The following is a 22389-nucleotide window of genomic DNA, read 5'->3' as shown; positions in this document are numbered from 1 at the left end:
TCTATAGTAGCTGCCAGCCCCAAAACAAAACATGACATTATACGACCGTCATTCAGGGGCAAGGCTACGTAAATAGCCCCATAAAGAACCTCACCCTCCTCCGCCGCGTTCTGTTGTTGGCTTCGGTGCGTCGTGCGTGCGTTCAGTTGTTGGCCACGGAGGCTCACGGAGCCAACAACAAACGTGGGGGTTCTTTATGGGGCTACGCTAGGCTAGCCTACAAACAATATAGCTGGCGACTGGCGAGTGTAACTCGTCAAGGACTGTTTTTATGAACATAGGTCACAACACAAGTACCAAGTTACAAAATACACTGGTAGGTATTATTCGCTACAATAGTAACTAAAAATCCTTAAACTTACTTCTAATCCAAGTCGATTGTTCCAAAAAAGTGCATCTTCAGCTCAAACATGCTGCTGCTGATGGGGCAAAACAACAGTGAATACATCACAGATGAAGTTCCGGGTCTTGTAGCAGCATGGACCAATGGCTTGGACTGGTGGGTTGGCCAAATTGTGTGATTGGCTGGATGGTCGTTCAATCAAATTAAATCAGCCAGTAGTACTGTACGCTTTCGGAAAGGAGAGGTTGGGTGAGAGGCGACGTCAGGCGAGCCAACTTGCAGCGCAGGGGAGAAGAAAAAAAAAAGCACCCCGGCCAAAAAGGTGGGGGGGATGAGATCTCGGTTTTATCAAAGTGGAGGTGTCGCGTCGTACTCACAATGAATGGTGGTGACGCGCCTGGCTGCCTGAACCCACACTTCAGCACACAAATGTTCAACCAATGAAAGAGATGACTAAATAAGAACTACATTAACCATTAAATTACACAATACATAATACACAACATACACTGGAACACCATTTTCTGACAAGTAACATATTTTCTCATGAGCATTTACGAGCCGACATCAACAATATGTACTTTCAGCTGGAGCATATGAGCAGAGCAGGCATAATTTGACTGGTAAGTGAAGCAGGTTTTCAAAAGGTTAGAGTACAGTGCATCGTGTGTTCGAGGTTTGATTCTTTGCCTGGACTTGAGAGTAGGTGTCCTACTGCCCCCCACTGTCCGAGAATTTTTGGCACATAAATAGCCATATTTAGAGGAATATCGCATATTAAAATAACACTAGGTTCAGGAACAGGATTTTACTCAGGGGTGCACACGTGCCTGTCAGTGATAAACTGAAACATTAAACCTTACATCACTGTGATAAAAAACATAATAAGGTTACAACGATGCTATTCTACAAAATGCATTGAACAGGTATGCAGAACATATCTCCGTGATTCTAATTTCTCTGTAATCGGCAATGTCTGATTGTTAATTAGTTGTGTCAGTTATGGTTTTTGTATCATCAATCAATCAAATGTTACAATTTGAGATGTTGGCTTGCTGCTGCTTTACAGCACATTGCTTTAGTGTCCACTCAAATGCTTTGAGGAGAGGGGGATTGTCATTTCGTCACTGTCAGGCATAAACCTTGCATCTCCAAGTTTCAAATGTGTATGTTTTTTGTTAAATTAAAGCCCTACTTCATCATATAAAAATGTCACACAAAAGTAGTGAAAATAGCAGATCTACAAGCACACACTGTAGATCGGCTACTTTCACTATTTTAAATCGTAAAAAAAAGGCGGTTTTTTACATACTTGTACATGGTTTCCACCCAATTTGCACATGAGCTCATTATTCTCTGTTTGCAGGGGGCATTTGTGATGATTTGTATATTTTGTAGGTCAGTTACTGGTCCACCTGCTCCTGTCTGAGTGACCACAACCAGTACCCCTCCTTCTTTAGAACGATCCCAAGTGACGTTTTTCAGGTGAATTTCTATTTTTCGGTTGGCATTTTATAGTAGTTAGAACATGTTCCACACAGTTGACAAATCCCTTCCTATAGTGAGTGTAATAAGACATTGCATCAAATCTGATTTGCTTGTTAGTATTACTGCTGCTGCTTGAAGATCTTCATTGGCAGCATCAAAAGAGAACAATTGAGTACCCGAGATGAATATACGTCTAAGTCCATATATATAAACAAAAACAAAAAAACATCTAATTCAACAAAATGAGGGGGAGTGCATAAACAATTTAACAGATTAAAAACTTCTAGTTTGTGGTTTACAGTCTGGTAAAAATAATAATAATAATATAAATATGGACTTTTTGTCTCAGGTACTCAATACTTTTCTATTGTGAACTCTGCGTTGGAGATTCGCTGATTTCACAGATTTGTATTTAAGGGGTAGTCCCTTGAGATAGAGCATCTAATTTTCGAGTTGTTCCCATACAAAATATGAACAACAGACATACTTTAGATACATACAACACAAGATAGGCCTACATTCATTCCACCAGCTGTTAAACGAGTTGTATCAAGATGTGAATATAGGTAAGTCTTGAAGTGACAGAAGGGTGTAATCATGTAATGGAACTAAGAGAGAGAGATAATTCCAATCAAATCTATGTGAATAATGTAGCCTAAGCACTTATCCCATTATATCCAACCAGGTACGAGCTATGCTCCAGATTATGAGGCGGTTCAGGTGGACCTGGGTAGAAATGCTGCTGATTGATAATGATTATGGACACAATGCTGCCAGGTCCTTACAGTCTGAGCTGGACCAGTCTGGTTTGGCTTGTCTAGTGTACGTGGAGGTTGTACCCATGGACTCTGACCCAGATGAACTTCAGAGGATTGTCACTGTGATGAAGAAATCCACAGCTGGCGTGGTCGTTGCATTTGTGTCAGAGCCATCTGTCTGAACTCATGGAGGAGGTTTGCTTCATGATTTATGATGCATTCATGATGAAAAGTTGCATGAAATTAGCGACTGTATTTTGAACTGATCAACGATTTTAACAATAAAAAAGTAGTTTAAATAGTGAAAAGAAAGGTCTGCATAGGCAGGGATCAGAACAGTTATACAGTATCTTTTTGCCAGTTTTTAATATTTTGAAAAACATTTTAAAATAGTTGAACTAGCCGGACATTGACACGCTTTGAGCTTGTAGATCTGCTATCTGAACTATTTAAAAATAGTAAAGCATATCAAAATCTTTAGGGATAAGGGGTTAGGTGGCGCACAATATAGGGCCCTAGAAGACAATAAAATGGCCTGCACACACTTCTTTTGCTCTCAGTACTTCTGTGCACAATAAGCAAACAGTTCACACCATTCACACATCACTGCGAAAATAAATTCTTATAAAGTCTGTCTGTGGATTTTATGAATATTGAACCAATGAAAAGTATTAACAAGAGCTTGTGAATAAATAATATGCTTGGATCCATTGGAATAACTTTTATGTTTGCCCCCTGTGTCCAACGGTTTTGGATGTGTATGGTTTCTGTAAAACAGCAAAAATATGCTAATACACTTTTTTCAACACCAAAGGTGGTAAAGCAGAATGTGTCAGGTCTGCAATGGATGGCCAGTGAGGGGTGGACATCATCGACCGTACTCCAGACTCCTCACTTCATGCCGTACCTGAGAGGAACCCTGGGTATTGCCATCCGTCGTGGCGAGATACCAGGTCTCAGGGACTTCTTGTTAAAAATACGTCCTTGCAATAGCTGTGAAAATAGCATTGTGAGTCTTTTTATTTAGTATTTGAGCAATTTCAACTGAAGTCTGTTTTTATTTTTATGTTCAAGTCTTCATTGTGTTCCTTTAGGTGAGTCAGTTTTGGGAGATCACATTTCAGTGTAAGTTTGCACCCCTTCCATCAGAGTGGGTGTATGCTGGTGGAAGGGTGTGTACTGGACAAGAGGACCTAGCAACAGCAGGAACATCACTGTTGGATGTATCTGACCTCAGGATAGAGTATAATGCGTACAAGGCTGTGTATGCTCTGGCCCATGCCCTCCATGATATGTTGCAATGTGTGCCAGGAAGAGGGCCTTTTATTGGGCACAGATGTGCCAGTTTGCAGACAATACAGCCATGGCAGGTGGGATATTAGTGAATATGCCAATATAACATTGCAATGGTTGAATGAGAAAAAAATGATGTAGGATGAAACATGACTTATTAATATTTGTATAGTGATAACTGTTAGATAACTTAAATAAAATGCCACCATCTGCCACCATCCTGGTGGCAGCATTTTATTCTCTCTTCCAAAGATGGTGGTAAGACATAGAGTATGTAAAGAATACAATATATGACAGTTAGATCGTGGGATCGTGGGATTGATTGGTTCCCATATCATAACAAGAATACAGAGACACGTAGAGTGCTGGTAACTTTCCACTAGCCAGAACTTACAGTACAACCAAGACATGGTCTCAGGGTAACAATGACCCATACTGTAAGTTCAGACAGTAGTTCACAGAATGTACCTTTATGGTCATGTGAGCCTCATACATGAATCTTACCTTTATGTATCATAAATCATATCCATCAATCAATATGAATTGATAAAAAGATGATATTAACCATAACAAAATACCTATCAATAACAGTATAGTAATACTAATTGCCTGGCAGTAAATGTTCATCAGTGTTTGGACTAGTATCTTGGCTACTTGGTGAAGTCTTCATGATTTTCCTTGTCACAATTTCTAGCTTGTCTTTTACCTGGAAAAGGTCAACTTCACCACAGCAAATGGTGATCGGGTGTCGTTTGATGAGAATGGTGATCCTTTATCAATCTATGATGTCATGAACTGGGTGTGGCTTCCTGATGGAAGCACAGAGGTTCGCAATGTGGGTGTGGTCAAAAAGTCAATCTCCGGAGATGAAGAACTCATCCTTGATGAAGACAAAATCTCCTGGAGCTTTGAATCCAAAAAGGTCACTTTGGCTTTCTAAAGTATTCTAACTACTGTTGAGCTCATGTTGGGAATGTCATTTAGTGTTTAGACTGAAACTGATCATTGTTCCTTTCCTCTGCAGCCTCCTCGGTCAGTGTGCAGTGAGAGCTGTTCTCCTGGAACCCGTGTGGCCAGAAGGAAAGGAGAACCTGTCTGCTGCTTTGACTGCATTGCTTGTTCTGAGGGAGAGATCAGCAATCAGACAGGTTGGTTGATGGATTGAGTTTATTTGGTGAAAGCACAGGGTAACATGATATTGGTTCCACCTCTCGTTGGTCCACCACCTAAACCTAACCTTAATCCTAACCCTAACCTCGCTGGTGAATGCTAACCTGGTGAATGTTAACCTGGTCCGACCAACGGGAGGTCGAACCAATGCTCAGTCCCCCAAGCACAGAAAGAGCACATGTGACATACAGTAAAAATAAAGAAACACAATGCACTAGAGATAATCAGGAACAGGACTCGAACCAGGCTACCTTAGAGCCTAGGTGCTGATGAAGCAAATATATATTGCTTAGCATTGATGAGCTTGTTTTCTTAAAAGGCTATGAACTGAGAAACAGGGCTAAGTCTGCTATCTGCTTAGATAGGGCCAGAATGCTGTGAGTACAGGTTGCAGGTCACACATCTGCCACCAGGAAGAGTTTTACACCCTTGTTTTACAACTAAAAACAGCTCAGTAGAGGTGATCCAATATTTTATTGTGTTTTCTTTAGCTAATTATGTATCTGTAAGTTGTGTGACTGTTACAGCGCTGTGAATAAATCTTTCTATTTTCACTTAATATCGTCAAGTGTTTTAGAAATTAATTAATGTTTCACAAGGATGAAGGATTTGAAGAATTGACAAAGATTTATTCAAAAGGGCAAAAAGTTGAACAGAGTATACAGCATTCACGGCATCAGAGGAGCAGGCCTCCTGGCCTTTCCTGTCAGCCCCTCCGGGCACAACCCTCCCCTCCACCATTATCATGCAGCTCTTATAGTCCATTCTGACAGAGATTCTATTCTAACATGGTAACATGGTCTTATAAGGTTATGTTCTAAAGATAAAGCAACATAGAAATAGTTACAGACAGTACAGATCATGCTGACACAGAGAGGTAGAAGTCACAGGAGGATGTCAGCTGTTGGTTTGATTGTTTGGTTTAAAAGAGAACTTAATTGTGGTCCTATTTTTTCCCTACATGTTATTCCTATATAAATTACTCAGCTTAATATCAAACACATAGTTGTTGTTGTCTTCATGGCTTGTCCTCCCATCTTCCCTTGATGTGCGTTTGGTTTCACATGACTAGTGGGGACCAGTGTCCAGTGGCTCTCACACCGCATGTGTGTCTCCTTGGGTTGGTATCCTCCTGCGGCAAATGTCTGTTGTTGTTTGACGTGGTGTCGATTCCATCACCTCTGCTGTCAATCTGTGTGATTTGGTGGTAGGCTTGCTTTTATTGTTAGTGAACAGCAAGCTTCCCTCTGTCCATAATGTTGGAGCTGTCTTCACAAACCAGATTGATCCGTGTGGTTTCATCCTTGTAGATCTGCTGAAAGTCAGTTCTTGTTGATTTTGCATAGCTTGCAAGTTGCTTCTGTAGTGGTCTCCTCTTTGTTCTGCATGGTGGTGGCCCTGCTTTAGGTCTCCTTTCCAAAAAAAATCCTTCACCCACAGGTTCATTTGAGCAAGTATCCATCAATGGTAAAAGATGAAATATTGCTCCTGGCTAGCTCGCCAAATTGTTATAAAAATTAATTAACGTTTCACAAGGATGAAGGATTTGAAGAATTGACAAAGATTTATTCAAAAGGGCAAAAGGTTGAACAGAGTATACAGCATTCACAGCATCAGAGGAGCAGGCCTCCTGGCCTGTCCTGTCAGCCCCTCCGGGCACAACCCTCCCCTGCACCATTATCATACAGCTCTCCTAACCCTAGTCCATTCTGACAGAGATGCTATTCTAACATGGTAACATGGTCTTATAAGGTTATGTTCTAAAGCAACATAGAAATAGTTACAGACAGTACAGATTATGTTGACACAGAGAGGTAGAAGTCACAGGAGGATGTCAGGTGTTTGTTTGACAGCTGCAGGCAAATCTACATTAGTGTGAGATTTGCTTTAAACTAAATTCTACAAAGTTGAATATACTTTAACCCTTAAGTTCTGTTCAGATTCACTACACCTTCGTTCTGTTCGGGTCATTTTGACCCGGGGGACATTTGGTTTAAAAAAAAACAACACTAATATAAATTGTAACTTAACAAATCATCATGATACATTGACTTTGACTCAATACCAAACAATTCATATGATATATATGGCAAATGTTTGCATTTCTGCTTTGCTATATCACATTAAACACTGAACGAGCTAGGCGTTTTTACTGATTTAGCTGGAATTCATGTAAAAAAACTACTTTTTTTAATACTGGGCAATATTGCTCATGCTTATAGGAAAAATTTTAAATCAGACAGGGGGGCTTCGGAAGGGGGGTGTTAGAAGGGGGGGGGGGCTGTGTGTCTGTGTTTTGGCACAATACTGTGTATTTCTGTGCATAATTATGTGCTTCCGGGTCAAAATGACCCGAACAGCACTTAAGGTTCAAAAAATATGAGGGGGGTGTAGCATGGGTGTAGTGCAAAAATATTTTTTTTACACGTTCATCTCAGAAGAATCTTTAAGGCCAGTGAGTTTCAGCTGGAAAGAATTTAAACTTCTACCTTTTTTTTTCAAATGAAAATGTAAAACGGGTCAAAATGACCCGAACAGAACTTAAGGGTTAAGTAGATACACATTTGACAGTCTATAAACATTTCTACTACACAAGGTTTGCTGATCTTTTGAGAGTTGACATTCCACTAGACTTTTAGACTGGAATCCATAATCAAGGATTTCCAGTCAGTGCCCAGTCCTTATACCTTAGTTGTATGTCCCTTTAACCTTGCTGCCTTTGTTAGACTCCACAGAGTGCACCAGCTGTCCAGAGGACTTCTGGTCCGGTCCCCAGCATGACCACTGTGTCCCAAAGAGCGTGGAGTTCCTCTCCTACCATGAGGCCCTGGGAATCACCTTGACAACCATCTCATTGATAGGCACACTTTGCTGTGCCATTGTCCTGGGAATCTTCATCTATCATAGAGACACTCCCATGGTCCGCGCCAACAACTCAGAACTCAGCTTCCTTCTTTTGCTGTCACTGATGCTGTGTTTCCTGTGTTCTCTTCTGTTCATTGGTCGTCCCAGACTCTGGACTTGTCAGCTGAGACATGCAGTATTTGGGATCAGTTTCGTCCTGTGTGTTTCCTGTATTCTGGTAAAGACTATGGTGGTGTTGGCCGTGTTCAAGGCCTCCAAGCCTGGAGGAGCAGACATTATGAAGTGGTTTGGTGCTGTGCAGCAGAGAGGAACCGTTCTGGCTCTTACTTCCACCCAGGGAATAATCTGCACAGTCTGGCTTGTCTCTGCCTCACCAACTCCTCATAAAAACACACAATACAACAGTGATAAGATAGTCTATGAGTGTGATGTGGGATCAACAGTTGGTTTTGCAGTGTTACTGGGTTATATTGGTTTACTGGCACTCCTCAGTTTCATCTTAGCATTCATGGGAAGGAATCTTCCAGACAACTTCAATGAAGCCAAGTTAATCACTTTCAGCATGTTGATCTTCTGTGCCGTGTGGATAGCCTTCATCCCAGCATATATCAGCTCTCCAGGCAAATATGCAGATGTAGTGGAGGTATTTGCTATTTTAGCGTCTAGTTTTGGCCTCCTGGTGTCACTGTTTGGCCCAACGTGTTATATAATCATGTTTAAACCTGAGAGAAACACAAAGAAGTCCATCATGGGTCGCGGTACAACCAAAACATAGACAGAAATTAAAATAAATAATTATTTTCTGTGTTTTATAAAAATAGCATGTAGATACTGGATATTTCATTGCTGATAGTGATAAGCTTGTTAGTAGATTCTGTTTTCTAACAACTAAAACAGTACTTTGGTCAGAGATGCAAACATCTACCATGAATAAAAGCTGGTTAAAAGTTGATAAAGCTCTTCTTCATGCATAAATTACTACAAGTAAAAGTACCAAGGGGGGAATCAGTCGCCCAGAGGCGGCAGCAGTTAAGGTTACAAGTACAGAGAAGTATGAACATAAAGTAAAAAGTACTGTTGTGTACAGCAAAAAAGAAATAAAGTAAAGAATAATCAACAATACAGAACAGTCGTAAAGGTAAAATTAAACTCAAAAAGAAACATTCTAAAAAAAATTAAGTGTGCCTGCAGCTCGCTAAGTGTGTGCAACCTTGTGCAGCAGTTGGTGTTAGCATGAGCATTAGATTTTTTTTAACATTAGCATTTTTAGCATTACCATTTTTAGTTTTTTTATTAACACTAGAACGTCTAGTCGGCGACCTGGCCAACTCGGGAACGATGTAAATAGGGAATGAATGCCCCGCCCTTTAATGCAAACCCCATTATACCTGTTGTCATAGGACCCGTTTTGACCATCTGTGTCCCAATTTGGCTGGGAGCCAGTCATTGGATTTTTATTCATTTTCATTTTTTCATTTCATTTGAAAGCTGGGGATCATAGCTACAAAATGATATATTGGTTGTGGAGATTGACCCAACAGTTTTGAAGATATGGCTTATAGAATGATGCCATGCTGAAATACTACTTTTGAGATATTCAAGTTTTAAATAAATGTCTAACCTGCAAATGACCTGACGATCTCTCACATTAAATAAAAAAAGTCTTATTTACATGCAGAGTTAAGCTCTGGCGTTTAAGTGAAATGTAGCCTGAAATTCATGAAATGCTTTAGTGGCTTTATCACATTTTAGTGGAAAAAAAAAAAAAAAAAAGTATTTTCAGTCCCTGTTACGACCCAGTGGCTCAAAAGGCCGAACATTATGCACTCGGAATACCAGTTTGCAAAATATAGATTGAATTTATTACAATCGGCACCCAAAGTGCATATTAGTGAAGATACAGATACAAAAATATATTCTTTTCTTTTAACAATAATAAAACCTGTACTTCTAGAATTCCATTACTACTACTAGTTCAGTCAAGGCGAATACTGTAATATATTATGCAATGTCTAGGAGTAAGGGATAATGATCTAATGTCTGGGCGTTGGCTGGTAGCCCCAAACAAATATAACAAAAGAACACAGTACTTACAGACCCACAAAAGAAACAATTAACCAAAGCAAAACACAGGGGAACAAAACTAACAGACTAACAGAACTAAAGAGAACATTGGCGTTCCGACGGCCAATGACACAAACTAAAGAACCAAAAGAAAAGTGTCAAGTCAGCGGGGAAGCACTGGCAGCATGGCTGGCAGCTAGCACAGGTTCAAGGTAGCATTGTCTGCTTCAGGGCTTTATAGACCAGCAGGGCGGGCCCTCCACTGCTGTTGGCAATCGCCCATCAAGTCACCAGCCAGTCAGCTGTTCACCACGTCACTCTCTCAGTCATCAGCAGTGGCCTGGGTTACTGCAGTTACCATGGCCACTGTATCAAAACAAAGAAAGCAAGATAAGATACTAATAATACAATATACCATAACAATAATACTACTAATCACGACCAACGGTCGTGACAGTCCCTGTCTAAAGCTGTACTTTCCGAGATGACTGGCTCTCAGTGAGATTGGGATTTTTTTTAACATTAGCATTTTTAGCATTACCATTTTTAGCTTTTTTATTAACACTAGAAGCTGGGCCGCCCTTCGGGCGGCCCAGCGTCTAGTCGGCGACCTGGCCAACTCGGGAACGATGTAAATAGGTAATGAATGCCCCACCCTTTAATGCAAACCCCATTATACCTGTTGTCATAGGACCCGTTTTGACCATCTGTTTGCCTGTGTCCATTTATGCCCATATATGGAGATATCTGTTATCTGTCTGTCTGTCAGCGTCCATTTTATGTCCATATATGGAGATCACTGCAGATATAGTTCTGGGTCCATTTTATGCCCATATATGCCCATATATGGAGATTAGGGTGGATCTTAAATTACCTTTTTTTGATTTTCTTGAGTCTCACCCCCCAATTATGTTCCAATGTACAAAAAAATGCTTTGGTTAAAATTTGGTTGAATTTCAAGCATATTTAGAGGTAGCTCAATCAAGTCAAAGATTGTACATTTTATTGGTCAAAATCGAATTGCACTGCAGGCACATTTAAGTTATACATTACACATTATTCTTATACTAAGCACAGAAATTATATTTTTTAAGCTTACAAATCTAAACACAAATCTGATTACATGTTTGTCATATGTCAAACCAGAATTAATGTATTGTAGGAAATAGCAAAGCAAAGAATGACAATTTGCAATTTTTCATTTAACGTGCACAATGACATGTCTTTATTGCACACTCTTCAATCATACTCTTCAACACACAACAAGCACACAGCCCCACTTCCTTGTTTACCCCCAAAACCCCTGAAAGTCACTGCAGTATAGTAATTAATTCAGTAGTTACAGTACAGATCAATTAAAGTTTGTTTACGGCTATCGGGATACTTGTGCCGATAGTCCTGCACAATTTGCAGCAAGTATTGGAGTTGGGACTCATCTTTAGTAATGAGACCACAATATTCTTGTATTAGGGCAACCCCACGCTCAGCATGATCATTGACAACATTCATCGCCTTCACTACAGCCAGAGCTTCTTGGTAGTCCTCCCTGGGCTCCCACTCAAAGCACCTTGGAAAAAATCTTCAATGTTCTTCCTTGCAATTGTTCCAAGGTCAACAGTAATTCTCTTCATATGCCCCTGTTCACCATAAGTGATTGGAAAACCTTTGAGAAGCAGCTTTAGACACCTCAGCATTTATTGATGAACCGGATACCTCGCTGCTCGAGGTATCCGGTTCAGAGCTCCAGGAGCTACCCATCATGCCCGTTGGATGGCAAAGGTTATTTATTGTATGAAGATCTGGATGTTTCATGGCCAATTCAAACTGACCTTCAGGGAAGAAAAAGCTTGCATGGATTTGTGCATTTTTGCAGTTTACAATTATGTGAAGGCATCATAGGCATGTTGCTGTCAGCGCTCCACTAAATGACTTGGCAGCTGTTAAAATCGTTGCTGGAATATTCATCAATAAATGCTGAGGTGTCTAAAGCTGCTTCTCAAAAGTTTTCCAATCACTTATGGTATTTGGCTCCAGAGATCGTAAGGACTTGCATTGTTTGACAGTCAAGTGAGCGCGCAAACGAAGAGGCTGATGGTGAGAGCCATGAAAGATGGAAATGAAGATCATGAACAGGGGCATATGAAGATAATTACTGTTGACCTTGGAACAATTGCAAGGAAGAACATTGAAGTGCTTTTCAAAATGATGGATCTCCCAGGTGACTTCCTTGACGTTGAGCCCGATGAGTGGGAGCCCAGGGTGGACTACCAAGAAGCTCTGGCTGTAGTGAAGGCGATGAATGTTGTCAATGATCATGCAGAGCGTGGGGTTGCCCTAATACAAGAATATTGTGGTCTCATTACTAAAGATGAGTCTCAACTCCAATACTTGCTGCAAATTGTGCAGAACCATCGGCACAAGTATCCCGATAGCCGTAAACAAACTTTAATTGATCAGTAACTACTGAATTACTATACTGCAGTGACTTTCGGGGTTTTTTGAGGTAATCAAGGAAGTGGGGCTGTGTGCTTGTTGTGTGTTGTGAGTATGATGAAGAGTGTGCAATAAAGACATGTCATTGTGCACGTTAAATGAAAATGTAATTCTTTGCTTTGCTATTTCCTACAATACATTAATTCTGGTTTGACATATGACAAACATGTAATCAGATTTGTGTTTAGATTTGTAAGCTTAAAAAATATAATTTCTGTGCTTAGTATAAGAATAATGTGTAATGTATAACACATTAAAAAAAATCGATTTTGACCAATAAAATGTACAATCTTTGACTTGATTGAGCTACCTCTAAATATGCTTGAAATTCAACCAAATTTTAACCAAAGCATTTTTTTGTACATTGGAACATAATTGGGGGGTGAGACTCAAGAAAATCAAAAAAAGGTAATTTAAGATCCACCCTAATGGAGATATCTGTCTATTTGCGTCCATTTCATGCCCATATATGGAGATCTCTGTATCTGTCTGTCTGTGTCCCTTTATGCCCGTATATGGAGATCTTTGTGATTCTGCGTAAATTTTATGCCCATATATGTCATTTGCGTCCATTTTATGCCCATTTATGGAGATCTCTGTATCCGTCTGTCTGTGTCCCTTTATGCCCGTATATGGAGATCTTTGTGATTCTGCGTCCATTTTATGCCTATATATGCTATATATGGAGATATTCAGAGATTTTTTGTTGACTCATGTGGCGTACGTGATGTCAGAGCCTTTTATGAGTGATGTCACAATGAGTCAGCGCTTGCGCCGATTTCCTCCGAACAGCCTGATGTCAACAATCAACCCCGCATAAGGAGATTCCGAACGTTTCGCGCCGGTTCGGGAAAACCGCGCGTCGCGTCGAGACCCGGCACTGCACTCCGTGCCGCGGCGGGGAACGCGCGTGCCGAATCTGAAGCCGGTGGGACGAACGGTTCTCAAGATACGTGGATTACAGACAGACAGACAGACAGACACACACGCAGAGACTTCTCGCATTTATAGATAGATTAGCTTTAGCATTTTTTAAATTATTATTACCTTTTTTATTATGTAATGTAATCATGAAGCCTTTTTTTGAACGGATAGCACGTCTTTTTTTTAATGGTGCGTCTATAGGAACCGATAAGCAGTACCGAAAGTAAATATTCTTTTTGGGTACCCAAGAACCGTCATGTCCATTTCGGTACCCATCCCTAGGTGGGACTAAGTTTAACCAATTAAGGTGAAGAACTCTGAAACAAGTCAAATGATACCACCCAGAAGTCTGTACGACAAATGGTTGACGAGATAAAGCCAAATAAAGTTTCGGCCAATCAGAAGAGGGGGCGGGGCTAAGTAAAAACAATTAAGCTGAAGGACTCTGAAACAAGTCGAATGACACCACCCACAAGTCTGTAGGACAAACAATTGACGAGATAAACCCAAATAAAGTTTCGGGCAATCAGAAGGGGGGCGGGGCTAAGTTAAACCAATTAAGGTGAAGAACTCTGAAACAAGTCAAATGACACCACCCACAAGTTTGTATGACAAACGGTTGATGGGTTATAGCCAAATAAAGTTCCGGCCAATCAGAAGAGGGGGCAGGGCTCAGTTAAACCAATTAAGCTGAAGGACTCTGAAATAAGTCAAATGACACCACCCACAAGTCTGTACAACAAACGGTTGACAAGATAAACCCAAATAAAGTTTCGGGCCAATCAGAAGAGTGTGTGGGGCTAAGTTAAACCAATTAAGCTGCAGGACTCTGAAACAAGTCAAATGACACAACCCACAAGTCTGTACGACAAACAGTTGACGAGATAAAGCCAAATACATTTTCGGCCAATCAGAAAAGGGGCGAGGCTAAGTTTAAACCAATTAAGGTGAAGAACTCTGAAACAAGTCAAATGACACCACCCACAAGTTTGTACGACAAACGGTTGATGAGTTATAGCCAAATAAAGTTCCGGCCAATCAGAAGAGGGGGCGGTGCTCAGTTAAACCTATTAAGCTGAAGGAATCTGAAACAAGTCAAATGATACCACCCACAAGTCTGTACAACAAACGGTTGACAAGATAAACCCAAATAAAGTTTTGGCCAATCAGAAGAGGGGGTGGGGCTAAGTTAAACCAATTAAGCTGAAGGACTTATAACTCTGAAACAAGTCAAATGACACAATCCACAAGTCTGTATGACAAACAGTTGACGAGATAAAGCCAAATACATTTTCGGCCAATCAGAAAAGGGGCGGGATGAGTTAAACCAATTAAGGTGAAGAACTCTGAAACAAGTCAAATGACACCACCCACAAGTTTGTACAACAAACGGTTGATGAGTTAGAGCCAAATAGAGGAACAATCAAGTTTCGAACAATACAAAGAGGGGGCGGGGCTACGTCAAACCAATTAAGGATAAGGACACTGAAACAAGTCAAATAGGGCGGGGCTTAAGCAATAAGTCTCTATTGGCCGTTTAAGTTCAGACACCGAGCGTTGAGAGGTTACCATTCTGCAAACTGGAGTAATGTCTGTTTAAAGCTCAGCCAATAGGAAGACAGAGGGGGGGCTTAAGAGGGGGTGGGGCTTAAGCATTTCCTTGCTTGTATGTTAGTCCCTCCAATTGAGGAAATAGAGAAGAGGAGACCTCCCATTGGCCATTTCTGATGACAACATCACAGGTGATAGGCCAACTCCCAGTGGGCGGGACTAACAGACAAGGAAATAGGAAACAAGTGAAGCAAATAGGAATAATTTAAGGACTTGAGACGCGGCTTAAGTGTGTGCACTAGCATTCTTCAATATTAGCATTTTAACGTTAGCATTAGCATTTTCAACATTAGCATTATCATTAGCGGTTAGGTCTGTGGGACCATGCACCGAGTTTGAGACAGAGCTGCAAACTGCAGTTATAGCTGTTTAAAGCTCAGCCAATAGGAAGACAGGGGCGGGGCTTAAGAGGCTTAAGTAATAAGTCCCTATTGGCCGTTGAAGTCTGGCAACAATCCTATTTTGATAATAGGGTTTATAGAGAGAACTTTAGGTTATTTACAATAACCCCCCTTTAGTTTGATGTTTTGCTAAGAATGCACAGCAGAAAATTAGTCAAGTGTAACTCCATTAGGTGCATTTGTTTTACATGCTGCTAAGAATTCACCATGGAACAGTGGTTCTCAAACCTGTTCATATCAGGAACCCTCAAATTAATATGTATTTGGCAGTGGACTAACATCAGAAAATATCTTGTGCTGATAAATACAAGATTTGTTAAAATATTTAAACATTGTTAGATTTATTTTAGAAAAAGATCTACAAGCTAGATTAAAGTGGTTAAGCTGATTTTGATACTATATACTGTATATATATATATATATATTCTAGGGCTGGGGACCCCCTGCCCTAGAATATGGGTGTTGTTGGTTGTTGAAAGTTGAAAATGAGTTTGAATACATTTAAGGGAAAAAAACTGGGGTATTTTATTATTTTTTTGTATCGAAAAAATATCGAACCGTGACCACAAAATATCGATCCAAATCGAACCGTGAATTTTGTGTATCGTTGCAGGCCTAATATATATATATATATATATATATATATATATATATATATATATATATTTATATATCTGTAGTAGTAGTAGTAGTAGTAGCAAAAGAGAGAGCGAGAGAGGTGCCTTATACTGAACATGTCAGTTGAATACATTGCAAATTCATGAGTTGCCTGCACAAAGTTCACAAGACCGGAAAATATAAATCTCTCACCGGACATCCTGACCGGTTGACAATGACACAGCGGTTCATTCCGAGGTGGAAAGTTTGTTTTCACATGGTTAAGTTACACCTATTTCCTGTTAACTTGTTGACTGCCAAGGGCCACAAGAGGCCGCTAAAGTGCCAGACATTCCCCCGTAGGCCACCACTATAACATGCGGGTACCCACACAGAAGTGGATTGTCATTTCACGTTGAACAGTGTTATGAACATGTCCCGGATGAAGAGAGCCAACAGATGGCTATACTGTAGGCTTTATTTTTTTTAAGCCCGATTTGAGGCTATTTAGCCGAAAAAAAAACTTTTTCGCTTCCATAGGAACACAGTTCAGAGAAAAAGGTCTCTAAAGATGTGAGAATGTATTGGATTCGGCGGCGTTACCCGATTACGGGCCGGTGGAAAGAGATCGCGGTTTTCGGCCTGGATGAAAATTTAGACAGGGGCTTCTCCAAGGCATCCGATTATTTAATTCATTTTATTAAAGAAACCGGAATTCTTCGGTTTCAGCACCTCGGATACGTCGCGCATAGATTGAGTTTTTTGGGGGGGGCTCTAAACTTTAACACGTAGAATGGCTCGTTAGAAAGCGATGGACGAGCCAGGACCACCCACGTCTCTACAAGCAGCTCAGGGTAAGTAAAATAGCAAAAGAAATATTGGATTGGATTGAAAAAAAGAAACAAAATTGTTCGGTTTTAGCACTTAACGAGTTAATTGTAACCTGCATAAGAATCCCTCCATCTGGCCCTCAGACTGCCAGGGTCTCTTTCCAGTGGGACATGCAGCGAGGACCTCCCTAGGGAGGCGCTCGTACTAGATGCCCGAACCACCTAAGCCCGCTCCTCTCCAACTGAAGGAGCTGCGGTTCTACTCCGAGTCTCTCACGGATGACCCTTCTCACTCTATCTCTAAGGGAGATGCCAGCCACCAGTCTGAGAAAACTCAGTTTGTCCGCTTGTATCCGCAACCTTATTCTTTCGGTCATGACCCGCACTTCATGACCATAGGTGAGAGTAGGAAAAAAGATTGCACGGTAGACAGAGAGCTTTGTCTTCTGTCTCAGTTCTCTTTTCATCACAACAGTGTGGTACAGCGACTGCAATACCGCTCCTGCTGCTCCGATTCTCCATCTGATCCCCCCCCACACTCCTGAACAAGACCCAAGTTAAAGATGTGGTGCCATGAATTCTCCCCGCCAAAACATGATGATCAGGTATTATGATTATACTAGCCGGAAGATTTTTTTTTTTCTTTCAAAAAAGTGTAAAGAAAGTGTTAAAATTATGTTTTTAAGTGGCCACACCCACCAGTTCATTAACTCATTCCCCGTCTCCCCCGATAGTCCCGAGAAAATCCCAATGTCGTTCCCCGCCAGGCCCGATAGTCCCGAGAATTTGCTTTTATATAATGTAATGTTTAATTACACTCTTCCCCAGCCCGTGACAAAGTTTGAGCCTTCTGTCATAAAGGGAACCAAAAATATCACACATCAAAGTAAGTGTGTTTGAAAAAAAGACTGTAATAATGTATAAATTGCAATACAAATGTATAAATCTCCCCATAACGCACAGTGAACTTGCAAAGTGACGCATTGGAGCACACAAGGCTGGCAGCCGGAAAAAAAGAGAGAAGAAAGAAAGTGTTAGAACAGCTGTGTTTGTGTGTGTGTGTGTGTGTGTGTGTGTGTGTGTGTGTGTGTGTGGGTGTGTGTGTGTGTGTGTGTGTGTGTGTGTGTGTGTGTGTGTGTGTGTGTGTGTGTGTGTGTGTGTGTGTGTGTGTGTGTGTGTGTGCACATCTCTTAGCTGGCTGGTCCACGGACCACTGTATTTCTGTTTCAGTGGTCCCCCTGATCAGCACACAGTCCCATAAATCAGAGATCTGCCTCTCTCTCTCTCTCTCTCTCTCTCTCTCTCTCTCTCTCTCTCTCTCTCTCTCTCTCTCAAGACACAAAAAAATATCGCCAATTCGCCATATAAATGCTTCTAAAACATACCTGAGAATGCTGATGGTTGATTAGAATCCACACCAAGGTTTATAATCCATATATCCAGGCTATAATATTTTGTTTTGTAATGGTACCGTATGTTAGTCCACAAGCAGCCAAGCAGGCCATTGGCGCCAGGTGGTCCTTTGCAAAGGGGGGGTCCCTGGTCGCCTTTCTAACGGAACCAATAGGGGGTCCACGGGCCCAACGCTTCGCTCCGCAGAGCAGTGGGAACACGATAATCAACTCTTACACAACGTTGTAAAATCAATCAATAAAACCGCCCGATTACATAAAGTTCAGTGTCGATAAGCCTTGTTAGCAAAGACGCAGCAGACTGAGCAGAGCTGTTTAGCAGGGCACTGCAGAGGATTTTTTTAGGGGCAGGGGGAGACATTTTTCTAACATGTCCTAGAATGTGAAAATAGCAGATCTACAAGCTCTACAAGCTCTCAATGTCACAGAGCGATGTGTTGAGCTTGTAGAGCTTGTAGATCTGCTATTTTCACATTCTAGGACATGTTAGAAAAAAGACTCATGCCCCCTTTGATGTCTATTTGTGTGTGTGCACCTGTACAGATCAAAAACCATCCGAGACCAACAGCAGACACATAGAGACAGAGAGAAAGCACCCCCAAGTGGGGGCTCACATAAATACTCACATAAATACTGCAATATAGTATGTGAAATTGCTGAGTGTATGGTCAGACATAGCCAATAAAAACTAACAGAAAATTAAAAAAAAAAAAGAAATCCTATTACATAATTACATTAGTACACTTATCTGATAATGCCTGAAGCCATAAAGACAAATATCAAGTGAGTTATCCACTTGAAAAGCGATCGGTCACAAAAAGGTCAATATCTCCAGTTTTTTCAATTATAGCTGGATTTTGGTCAAAAATGGCTATTTTGAGATGGCTGCAACTATAGAAAAAAAAGCTTTTTATTTATTTATTTTATTTTTTGGTGAGACTAGAGGTTGTCCTGTTTCATTTCAGGTACTGTATGACATTGTCGAAAAAATACAGAATTTAGGAAAAATGTCAATATAAAAAACATATATAATTTTTTTTATTAAACAAAATGGCAGGAGAGCCATACAGTCAATGTTAAAATGGCGGCCAATGTGTTAAGTATGTCTGGTAGCCAGGTGGGTGGTGACCCAGCTGAAGTTAGCCACACCCACGGTGTTGGGTGTATGGTAAAGAGGGAGGGGTTGATTATATGATGTCATTAACTCAGTGTTTTTCATTTGGGCCTTTTGACTCGGAGGCTTTCTGAAACCAAACTAGGTTTTTTTTTTTTTTTTCATGATTCTGAACACAACTATGGTTTAGTGACGAGTCATCACTTTCCACAGAAACATGCTTGTATCACAAAGTGAACGATTGTGTCACTAAGCTGCCGGGCCAGAAGGCAAATTTGCACATACAACCCCACGCTGTAGAGTCATGTTAACTTCATAGACAAATACAAAACTGAAAAAGTACAAAACTTTGGCACCACCTCTTTAAATTCCTTAAGCCTCATTCCATACCTGGACTGCATAATCCAATGTTTTCCTGCTAAGAATTATAGCCTCATATTACTAACTAGAAGCAGTGCTCTTCCGAGCACAGGTCTCCACCAGGCCACACAAATGGGCCTGTTATAGCGCCACCATGAGGCTGATTTAAAAAATGTGGGGCAGAGGTTCTGAATTAGCATCCAGGGAGTGTGTGTGCTCAGTTTGGCAGCGATCGGGCCAACGGCGCCGGAGATTAGCTGGTAACAACCAGGCCACACAAATCGGCCTGTTATAGCGCCACCATGAGGCTGATTTGAAAAATGTGGGGCAGAGGTTCTAGATTGGCATCCAGGGAGTGTGTGTGCTCAGTTTGGCAGCGATCGGGCCAACGGTGACTGAGATTAGCTGCTCACAAACTGCGAGGACGCACGGACGCACGCACGCACGCACGGACGGACGGACGGAGGGGAAAAAATACTCTCCCTCAGCCTTCGGCTGGTGGAGACAATTATGCAAATAGCAAATGATTCACTTTGTTGACTTTTGGGGAATATGAGTTGCTCATCTCATTCTGTATGACCCTGGACAAAAGAACTATAGCTACATTAGTAAACATGGCCACTTGTGTCCTTGTTAGTTAATCTTAGTATTTTTTGAAACAATCTCCAGTGACTCTATGGTCTCATTGGATCTGAACATTAATGAATTTCCAACAGTGCACCACTATTGTTGAGTCACTATTTTCATCACCCCTGGGCCAGATGTCTTCAGTGGTAAACACATGCCTGCCTTCGCTTGCCCAGCAGCTGTTTAATTTGTACCCACCTGGGTATAGTCTGTTGTTGCCAGACGATCAGAGACGTTCACCTACCGATATGTCTGGACACTTCTGAATGCGAGGTAGTTGAAAGAACACCAGCAAGAACACAAAGCTACGCCCACTGCTTTAGACACCAATCATATCACCACCCCAATGGGAAGGGCCACCCCTAAACTCCCCTAAACTTGTTTCCTCCAAGTTTTAGCAATGGAAGCTGAGAGATTACATCAATTCTCTAGTTGAGTGAAGTGTTTAGAGAGTCACTGGTAATTTTCCAGGAGCTGGAACTCACAAACAGCCTTTTCCACTAGGGCAGCAGTTCTCAAACTATGGGTCGCGACCCACAGTGGGGTCGGGTGACAGAGGGGTCACACATTGGCAAAAAAAAAAGAAAGAAAAAAATCTAGTAAATAAAGAAAAAGGAAACATCTGATTGAGTTTTCACCTGTCAGTGTATGTATTGCCATATCTTGCCCCCTCATCAACTGATGCCGACATGCAGTAACCTTGCGTCACCATACTTTCCAAAGACATACAAAGTAGCCTAGTCCAATTCACATCTCACATCCTGCACAATAATTGCTGAGGCTGCATGGGTGTGGTCTTTTGACAGTAAATGTGTAGGCCTACTCTGATACTTGTGATCGGCACTGTCTCGTAACTGAAGGGGGGGGGGGGGAAGAAAGGCAGAATCTTGTTTAGTAGTAGCGACACCAGCACTACTCAAGCAAAACAGAGTAAATTAATTATCCTAAATACCTCACATATGGATTTTCTTGGACCGCCGAAGAAGACAACTCGAAACCACAGTGTGTTTTGCAGTGGCGGAAAAAGTACTCATATTCCTTACTTAAGTAAAAGTATAAATATTGCAATATAGAAATACTCTGTTAGGGTGCCCACACACCAAAAGTGGAATCCGCCAATGCATTTCAATGTTAACACTGATGACGGCATAGCCGAAACGCGTCTGTTTGTTTGCCTGCTGCTGCTGCTATTCTGCAATAAAAAAGACTCTTAAACTGGATATTGGGAGTGCGGATTATAACTTTTTACTGAATTATACTTTGAATCTGCACCCGGAACCCCTTCAGACCGCTTACTGAAATAGAGTTGAGCTGACCTGGCCCTGCATGAAGGAAGTCCTCCTTTAACCATTGAGCAGCCCATTGAAGTCTGGTTTTGCAACACAATTCAATCAGGCTGTCTAGAAATACTATTCATGAACTATAAGTAACGCTAACGTGTCATAGAGTAGCGAAGCCGTGGCGTCTCTCGTTCATCCCTTGGTTCCCGGAAGTAATTTCTCTATGGAGATGAACATTGAGTTGTATATGACCTCATTAAATGCTCCTGTACAATAACACCAACTAGTGGGCAAAAGAGTAAATTCCAGGGCTAAAGTGTAACACACACACACACACACACACACACACACACACACACACACACACACTCCGTCCATCCGCACGGCCTCTGTCCGTCCACGCTCTGACATCACTGTGAGTGTACATGCTAAGCCATGCCTCTACTGCCTATGGTGTGAAAGATTGCGTAATGTCTTAAGGTGGCACATGGGACATGGTACAGCACTGTATGGTACAGCACTGTGTATAAAGTGCAGCAACTGGACAATGGATTCAAAAAGGAGGGGAGGAGGTTAGACAGAGGAGGACATTCACGATGTCTTCTCTAGGCACACATCTGCTTTCATACATGTACTTGACCTTGATATTGTTGTTTTCATTCTCTGCTCTGTCTTCCTCACCTTCCTCTTCTTGTGAGTTTCAGGGACAGTTTAATCTGAACAAAATGTACAAGGCCAGAGACTTTATTCTGGGTGGCT

General features: G+C 41.3%; 2 protein-coding genes across 2 annotated transcripts in view; both read left to right on the top strand.

Moving 5' to 3' along the window:
* LOC308285250 (extracellular calcium-sensing receptor-like) overlaps nucleotides 1–22389 on the top strand; it is a gene marked incomplete at both ends in the record, with an annotated part of 43699 nt that overhangs the window by 5810 nt on the left and 15500 nt on the right. The window contains one exon of the mRNA XM_080725969.1: nucleotides 1742–1828. Coding sequence (XP_080582095.1) covers nucleotides 1742–1828 — 87 coding nt within the window. The remainder of the gene's footprint in view (nucleotides 1–1741; nucleotides 1829–22389) is intronic.
* LOC308286121 (extracellular calcium-sensing receptor-like) lies at nucleotides 2568–8692 on the top strand (the record flags this gene model as incomplete). The annotated part of the gene is made up of 5 exons (XM_080727077.1): nucleotides 2568–2765; nucleotides 3684–3959; nucleotides 4577–4804; nucleotides 4907–4925; nucleotides 7779–8692. 5 exons carry the CDS (start codon nucleotides 2568–2570, stop codon nucleotides 8690–8692), a joined length of 1635 nt encoding a protein of 544 aa, XP_080583203.1.

Source organism: Nannobrachium achirus (genome assembly GCF_963921795.1).
Source record: "Nannobrachium achirus genome assembly, chromosome: 5".
Taxonomy (NCBI): domain Eukaryota; kingdom Metazoa; phylum Chordata; class Actinopteri; order Myctophiformes; family Myctophidae; genus Nannobrachium; species Nannobrachium achirus.
This window is presented reverse-complemented; position numbering and strand designations above follow the sequence as displayed.